This window comes from Fundulus heteroclitus, chromosome 22 (genome assembly GCF_011125445.2).
Source record: "Fundulus heteroclitus isolate FHET01 chromosome 22, MU-UCD_Fhet_4.1, whole genome shotgun sequence".
NCBI classification, from domain to species: domain Eukaryota; kingdom Metazoa; phylum Chordata; class Actinopteri; order Cyprinodontiformes; family Fundulidae; genus Fundulus; species Fundulus heteroclitus.
The window spans coordinates 4,671,952-4,680,784 of NC_046382.1; the positions used below are offsets into that span (position 1 = coordinate 4,671,952).

An 8,833-nucleotide genomic window follows, 5' to 3' on the forward strand; every position below is an offset into this window, starting at 1 on the left:
GAAAGTGATCATTTGAACTAATTGTACAATATTTGATTGTTTTTGATGAATTAATTGTAATACCATGTTGTATTGTGATTGTTATGATGAATTATGTGCACATGAATTTATACTGGTCCTGTCTTTATATGGGCCAGGTGTTAATGGCGAGCTAGGAACCTACTGAGGCAAGAAAGCCTGAAGTTCATCTCAGCCCAGAACTCATTTGTCGAGTATCACCTGCTCTGATTGGGCTGGTAGGAGGCTTCATAGCCTATCCTTTAAATCACTGTCCCGTTTGAGTTCAACTTACTGCCCAGAGCCTTTCTGCATTTACCCTCCCCTCTGTTTTGAATCTTTTTGGACTTTTGTCTACTGGGCCGTTGAACGGGATAGTGCATGTGGCATACACTGCTGCTGGGACTTGGATTTCTCTGGACCTTTTGAAGAATATGCAGAATCTTATGGGATCTGAACTGATTAAATGATTAAGATTTGAATGGCCATTGTCTTGATATCTGTCTGTCTGTTATTCTTGTTTTTTTCTTGCACAATATATGGTACCAACAAAAATCTATTTCTGGTGTTCAGTCTCTTACTCCGCTCCTAGAGCCCACCTTTGAAAATCTTCTGTTCTAGCCTAAGATTAAGTAAAGCACAGTAACATTTTCCCAAGAAATTATATCAATGAAACATTTAAAAACAGAAGTCTTTCGAATCTATGTTGGTAATCAACCCAAAAAGCATCTACAGTAGATTGTTGTGGAGGCTCCAGATATTAAACCCTAAACAGTCTCAGTATGTGGAGCAGTCGGTCTTTCAGTATCCTTGCTGCTCATCTCCTGATTGTCTGATGCTTTACAAGAACAGAGTGAAGCCAGAAACTTATCCAGGAAGCTTTTCCTACTCAACAAATACAGAGTTGTGTCTGCAAGGGGACTAAGATAAAGACAAACTAAAGCAACAAGACGGTGGATTAAATTTGCTCTGTTGAACAGAAGATAAACAAAGCCTGGCAGGAAAAGCAGAGTGTAAATTAGCAGCACCACAACCTGAACGGCTGTGATTCGTCGTTTTTCTTCTGCTGGGACACTGAGGGCTCCAGACAGAGCTTTAATAGTCCCAACCAAGAAGAAGATTAAGAAGGGAAAGGACAGGAGGAGAAAACATGGTAAGAAGAGGTAATAAATTGTATAAGCAGTAGTAGGATCAGTAGTCAGAAAAATAGTTAGAGGAAAAGGAAGAGAAAGAGTCCAGACCACAACACAGACCACCACGTAGGTCTTGATGTTTCTCCTGAATCTGTACCACAGTGGCTTGGCGATGATCAAATACCTGTAATAACACATGGAGCTGTTTAGTCCATGGAGACTATCAGGTACTGACTAACGGGATTATATGAGACGATAAAGAAGCTTAAAGGGAAACACATAGTTACCTTTCCAAGGAGATACAGACCATGAATCCAACACTGGCCATTAAACCAGCAAACGTGATGCCATAGCCGATATTAGGCCGAACTAAATAAACTATAATTCTGCCGCAGAACTGAATGAGATCAGAAAAGAGAAGGTTGATGACGTAGACTGGGACACCCTGATCCTTTTTCACCTGCAACAAAGATAACAGAGAAAAAAGTAACTAATGACACCAGAATATTATTAACATGTAAAATGTTTCCTGTGTCAAACATTTCAGTCATTTCTAGGTAAGAAAAGGTAAACTTACACCTGAAATGAGAGAGAACCATTATTTAAAGAGCGGACACAAAGTCAAACAGCACATTCATTGTTGCTGAACATTGTAATGCACCATGTTTTGGACCTGACAATGCAGCCGGACACGAAGAGAATCCTAACACTGTAAACAGATTCTGCATCCAGAAGCCGGGTGGGCGGAGGGGTGCTGGAGGTGGGCTCTAACTGAGACCGGATGAAGAGCTTTTCTCCGGAGACATGGAATATGGGATGAATTCTCATGGTGTGAGGAAGCTAGAGATGGTAGGAGTGTTAACTGCTGTCTTCCACTCATCTTCCTCTCAGATGCGCACAAGATGGTAGGTATTTCTGAGATCCAATTTAGAGAAATTGCAGGATCCTTCAAAGGGGTCAAAAGGTGTGTCCATAGTGGGTAAAGGACAATGATACTTAATTGTGATAGCATGGAGTCCTCTGTAGGCAATGCAGGGTTGAAGTGAGCCATCCTTCTTGCCTACAAAGAAGAAACCAGCGCTAGCAGGTGAAGAAGGATTGATTATTCCTGCTTGTAATGACTCATCAATATATTTCTTTGTTGCCTCTGTTTGTGGAGCTGCCAATGGACATAGACACCCTCTGGGTGGAGTGGTTCCAGGGAGTAAATCAATGGCATAATTATAGGGTCAATGCGTAGGTAAGGAGGTTGCCTTGTGATTTTTGAAAACCTAAGACAATTCTTAGACCAACCTCAAATCTCTATTGTTCTCCAATCAGTGTGGGGTTTGTGCTTCATCAACCAGGACAAACAGGTAAATTTGGAGATTTGACAGTGAAAATGTCTCTCTCATGATGATTTCCACCAAGGCTCAAATGAACAGGTACTGTCTGGGAAATTGTGTGATTAAGCACATGACCACCTAGGGCAAGGACATCATGATTAATCTCAGCAGGGACCAGCTAAATGCCCAGACTAAGAGAAAAGTCTCAACAATAAACTCAGTATCAGCACCAGATCGTAGCTAGTAGCACTGCCTCAGTAGAAGCCTCCTTTTTTACTACTGAGCTTCATCTCTTAATGGACAGGTAGCAATGTAATGTCCCTTTGCTTCACACTAAATACACAGCCAAAACCTTTTTACGGTGATCTCGCTCTTCTGGATAAAGTCGGCTATGCCTCAGCTGCATGGGTTCCTCCGTGGAATTATTCTCTACTGGCTCATTCGTGCTGGGAGAAGGAAACAATAAATTAACTGATCTTTTCGGACTGATATATCTTTCAGACCTGAAACTTCTCTCTCTGGACTTTTCAGAAAGCAGTAGATTCACGTAGGGAGCCCGCTCCTCCAATAAGCATTGTAAAGGAAAATAGGAGGGTTGTAGAATCCAGCAGTGGTCCCAGGAGGATCTTGGTTTGTCCTTTTCACACAGATTTTGAGTCCCAAACAAAACTTGTTGCTGGGGAAGAGATTTGGTTACAGTCCAGGGTCATACACAGGAATTCAGAAGCAGGCATAGGTATCAGAGGGGAATTCAACAGTCTTGGTATATAGTCCAGTCCAGGGTCTTGATCCACAGGGCAACAGAGAGGCAGATGTACAAGAGGGCTTGGCAGAGTGAGGAAACGTCCCGCGCTCATCTTAAAAGCAACTTCAAATCCACGTCTCAGCCTGCTAACCAGCAAGCGCAAACGGATTGCATGTCGGATTTCGAATCAGATGTCCGATTCAAGACGATAACAACTCATCCTCAAATCCTGCTGCTCATAGGAATGCCATCTAGCCGCGCATCCATCCTCTGCAATCTCTGTATTCGCTCCAGCATATCTTAACCAGCACTGACCTGGATTCGCTCTCTTAGCGAGCCTTCTTCCGCCGTGGCGTCTCATTCCGTCTCCCAACCTCTGTTTTCATCAGCTCTGATTCCTGGCGCTATGAACTTGCAAATCCCCGCTTTCACAAGCGACGTAGACGCCGTCCCAACTCTGACTCAGCTCCGGTCCCGCTCTGCTTCGTAGCCGAGAGCAGCTATCGTCCTGCGCAACTTTCAGCCGGATCTCCTCTCATGCCCGCTCCTAGCAGCTCAAGGTAACACGTATCCACTCATGTTTTCATTCATATTACATGCATTTCGCTCATCATGCTCCTGAACTGTCCGTCTGTTAGGCAGAAGTATCCCATCCATTCTGTTTGTTTTCGTTTTCTTCTTCTTCTGGTTTTGGCGGTTGGCGACAGGCTTGTAGTAGCATTACTGCCACCTACTGTTTGCAGTATGGTTCGTGATGGACTCCATTAATCTTCTCTTATTTCATAATTATGTCATTCTAATTCAACTCATTGTTCATATTTTCTACAGTCATTTCTTGTCCATAGTATGCTTGATTTTAAGTGTTAATTAAGTTTATAAGCTGAAATGTTAACCTTATCATTTCCCTCTTTTGTTTTTTCCCATTTCTGTGTTCTCTTACTATCTTTGATATGGTAACGTTCTTCTCGTCTCCCCTTTATCATCAACCTGCAGGCTGTATTAGCAAATGTCTCAGCATTTTTCTCTGATTTTGTCATTCAACGACTTCTATTGGCAATCCTTCCGCATTAAGTACCTTCAATGTCATTCACGTTCAGTTTAACCGGACAGTAGGGTTGAGTTGTTACTTAACCCATTTTATTTCAGAAGTGCATTTTAAATCCAGCGATTTATACCAATTGTTGTTAAAACCGCTGCAACTCTGGTGCAATTCGGCGTTCGTTTGGAACGGTCTGTACTGGTTCAGACCTCTTATTCATGCTTACCAGGCCACTTTGTCACTCTTGTCATTTCATCGGTCAGTTTAATGTTTTGCTAATCAATTACTTCAGGTGTTGTGGAATTATACATGTTAAAGTTATTTAAATGTTCTTGTTTGTAGGTATTGTCTGATGAATGTCAGCTGGGAGCTGACGTCCGGATGGCTGTGGGGGATGATTTGAGTATTGGCGATCTTTTAACAGCAATTGCTCATGTATTTTAGGGATTGACATATTTCTTTTCAGGTTCAAGAATTTATTTTAAGATGAACATCCGGAGAGCATCACTGTGGGTGCTGTTGTCTGGTTGATAGTATTGTGCAATTATACACTGTTTAAAGTTATTTAATGTTTCATAAATAACTCTCTGTCTGTTGGGTATTATCTGGTGATGATCGGCTTTTGGGCTGATATCGAGACAATGGTTGAGAGGGATGAGTTCGAGCACTGGCAGTCTTTTGACAGTAGAACCTGCACACACAGGGTAAAGGAGTAACAGCTTCTTTTCAGGTTCAAGAAATTAGTAACAGGTAAAATGAACATCCGGAGAGCATCACTATGTGATACTGTTTGCCTGAATTAGCACAATGTTCGATTGGTGAATCCTCTCTGCTAGGTTGGTGAGACTTGACTGGGCTACTGGGCAAATGAAGATAGAAGAGGCTAGGGAACTATTTGAAAACAAAACAAAGGACAAACCAGGGTGGTTGATCATGATCAGGATAACCCGGTGAATCCTTGTTCACTGAGGGTCTGATTCCAAGAACATGGCATGGAGTTGAGACATTTGCCATGTATTTCAATCCATTTACAATGCGGGACCCAAGTTAAACAGAACATTATTTGTTGAAATAATGGCTCTGCTGCATGTGGTCGGGTCGGAGGCCTGGTGTGAGCACGTTCTCTGAACCGGTTGCGGTACAATTTGAGCAGGGTTTTTCCTCAGAATTCCACAGCTTTCAGCTCCATCTGGGTTCGCTCCTCGTTACAGGCTGAGAAGAAATACACAGAGCTGTTTCGCATGTAGGATCTTTGCTCCTGCTACCGGTCGTGAGGTTAGGACAGCAACTGGCTCTGCATTTGCCCGGACATGTTCCCCAGGCGATGAGAGCCTCTCCAGATGCTGAAGCAGGCAGTCGAGTCTAGCAGACCTTGGATCAAGCGTGGCTGGCCAGGCACCTTCCCTCAGCTGCTGGCTTGTGTGTTGGTCAGGGCCGACCAGGCCTCATGGTTGGCCTTCTTTGTCTGCTCTGAGAAAGCTGCTAAAGAAGTCTGCAGGAGTGAGCTGAAGAAAGAGAGCTCTTTGTCTGTGGGGGAAGGTTTTTATTTGTAAGGAGGGTTCTCAGCAGGACCCCGGTGGGAAGAAGGCCGTCCAAGCCTTGAGGGTCTCATACCACAGTTCCGAATTCAATCCGAGATCAATTATTTATCATGGTGTTATTGCATAACATTAGTTTAAATTACGGATCCTGTCTGCAGACTGGTGAGGCTAATTAAGCTAATAAGTAATGAAGATCATCAGTTTTATCAGAATGTAGTAAGAATCTAAAGTATTTTCATTTCAAACATCATGGAATGAGCTAAATAGCTTAATCCGTTCATGACAGCATTTAGTATGCGTTCGGCAGTTTATGCATTCATGAGTTAAGCAAACATTATTTGATAAATTATGTCTTAAGACATGTTACCCATCTTCATCCTCTTCATTCATTCATCTTGTGGTCACTTCCTCTCATAGATCTTCCTTTTACTATTCTCAGTTTGTCCTTTCTCAAATTAAACCTGTCGGCCTGCAAATTGAGTTCTAGGTATTGATCTCAACTTGGTCCCAGCATGGTTCCTGCCTGCAGTTCAGCTTTCTAATTCACAAGATATCAGTCTCATTCCATATCAGTTATTTCCAACCGTCAGCTGCCCTCCTTGCTCAGTCACCTCAATCTCACAAATGCATCATTGCCAGAGTCACACTTTATTTCCAGGCAGCTCGAGTTCACTAAATTTGTTCTTTCCTTCTTGAACAGGATACTCTGGTTGAGAGCTGCCGTTCTGACCGTCTGGTCTGCTTCTCGCCTGGATCGAAATATATTTCTATAATGCCTTTCTGTCATAGATGTGTTTAAAAAATTTACGGATGCTGCCATCCGTAGGTTTTGGGGGTTCTTTATAATTGTTTCACAGGTTCCTGATCACTCAAACAATGGGCCATGGTCATCATCATCATGCCTCACACATCGTTCTGAGCATCCATTCATTTAGCTGCTCAATGCCCTCTCAGCTCTAAGGTAATCTAACTGCAAATACTGGTGGTGGATTGAACTTTTCACATGTGTCGTCAGACCCTTCATGTTTCACTCTTTCAAATTGAGTTTATCATTCATAATCATCACAGTCCGTAACTCTCATGCATGCGTCAAGCATTCTGTCATGCATCTTGTCATGATCACTCATTTCTCTATGTGCATCATCTGCAAGACATCTTCCGCAAGAAAGCATAAGCAAGACATCTTCCGCAAGAAAGCATAAGCAAGACATCTTCCGCAAGAAAGCATAAGCAAGACATCTTCCGCAAAAAAGCATATGCAAGACATCTTCCGCAAGAAATCATAAGCAAGACATCTTCCGCAAGAAAGCATCTCTGCTCACTTCTCCTTGTTCATTTCTTTCATTTCATTCACCTAATCATCTCCCATTCAAATCACTATCCCGTCACATTGCCTTATGAGCAAACTGACGCTCTGACCTCTGCATTTTTTGGGGGGAACATCCCTGTTCTCATACATCTACTTATGCATATTAAAGTTTAATTCAGCATTAATGTTCCTGCCGAGGTCTGAGCGCCAAAGACTTAAATTATTGTGTCAATAAAATCCTTCTAATTGCCATTTCTTTCTCTGTGAGTTTTTCAGATTGAAATACACATATGTGTATACACAATTTATGTAGACAAATGATTTCGTCCTACACCTTTTTGAAGTCATTCCCAAGAGCCATAATAGACAAAAAAAATCAATGCATCACACGTGTTAAGATACAGCTGGCTGTGATTATACACCTGGCCTGTAGGTGGTTCCGTGTGCACATGAAGCTTCAAGAAATGAACCCTTTCTCAAACCAGTTGGCTCAAGTGGTTCAATGCCTCATGAGGCTTCATCTCACCATCACTCCTGGAGAAGACAGGTACATATAGAGAAACCCACAGGTGTGACAGCGCCACAAATCAGAGCAGTCCCAGGTGCAGGACATCAGGAGATGATTGCTAGAGCAGCACCAGGAGCAGAGGCTGATGTAAGCAGTCAGCAGCAAAGACACAGAATCACAGGAAAAGATTGTGAACATTACTGTATACAATATTGTTGTTTTTTTTGTCTCACCTGTATAAAAACTGCAACTATCACTGTTAGAGTCAAAGGAAGTCCAATGCCCATGGTGATCCAGTCCACCCTTAGTAGGATTTGGTAAGCTGAAGCAATGTCACTTAAATTTGAGTACTTTAGAACCGGGTTGTTTTGGTCTATGAAGTTGAAGGTGGAACTGATCATGCTGTCCAAAGACAATTTGTTTTTCAACCCTTCCATCCTTCAATGTTGAACCAGAACTTTGAAAACAGTGGCACCTGCAAACATAAGTGATGATGATTGTGTAAATCTTAAAAGGAAGCATTTTGGATTGTTTTTTCAAGTATATCATGTGAATCCAAGTGTTAAACTAGAAAATCTAAATGATGTGAGCTTTGACCAGCCAGATGTCTCTAACAAGCTGATCTGCAGCACAGGAACACCTCAGGGAACTGTGCTGGTACCGGTTCTGTTCTCCCTCTACACTGTAGACCCTCCATCAGCTCACCAGGCTGCCACTGCTGTAAAATTTTACTTATTTGATCATGAATATTATTAACTATAATTGTATATTATAAATGTGTTATTCTAATCAAAGGAAAGCGACAATGAGAAAAAATGTTTCTGAATGGTTGTGATTAAGGGCTACCAGCTTTAATGATAACTAGCAATCGTTTTCATTAACTAACAATTATTAACCTGATTTACCATTTACAACTTCGCTGATTTTGATGCGTATAGTCCAGTGCGACTTGTATATGTTTTTTCCTCTTTATGATGCATTTTTTAACTGATGCGACTTATATTCTGGAGCAACTGATACTCCGAAAAACATGGTAATCTCTATAGTACAATCTGAACTCATCTGAAAAAGAAATTCATGAGTTTATAGAACTAGGACTCCCAAAACTGAGAGATGAACAGAGGAATTTTCTAGACCTTGATATTACTATTGATCAGATTAAAGGGGTATTAAGGCTTTACCGTCAAATAAAGTGCCTGGGCCCGATGGCTTTACTGGGGAATTTTTTAAGAGCTT

General features: G+C 41.9%; 1 protein-coding gene across 1 annotated transcript; it reads right to left on the minus strand.

Moving 5' to 3' along the window:
- Positions 1-701: 701 nt before the first annotated feature.
- LOC105924218 (G-protein coupled receptor 4-like) lies at positions 702-7,947 on the minus strand. The gene is made up of 3 exons (XM_036126761.1): positions 7,831-7,947; positions 1,418-1,590; positions 702-1,314 (listed from the first exon to the last, which is right to left on the minus strand). The coding sequence occupies exons 1-3, from the start codon at positions 7,882-7,884 to the stop codon at positions 765-767; spliced, it is 777 nt and encodes a 258-aa protein (XP_035982654.1). The 5' UTR covers positions 7,885-7,947; the 3' UTR covers positions 702-764.
- Between the last annotated feature and the right edge of the window lie 886 nt (positions 7,948-8,833).

Coding starts and splice junctions, on each gene's coding strand:
- LOC105924218 (XM_036126761.1), bottom strand. CDS start 7,884: ATGGGCATTGGACTTCCTTTGACTCTAACAGTGATAGTTGCAGTTTTT. Junction 1,591..7,830: donor TAGTTGCAGTTTTTATACAG/GTGAGACAAAAA, acceptor TCTTTGTTGCAG/GTGAAAAAGGATCAGGGTGT. Junction 1,315..1,417: donor GTCTGTATCTCCTTGGAAAG/GTAACTATGTGT, acceptor GTGTTATTACAG/GTATTTGATCATCGCCAAGC.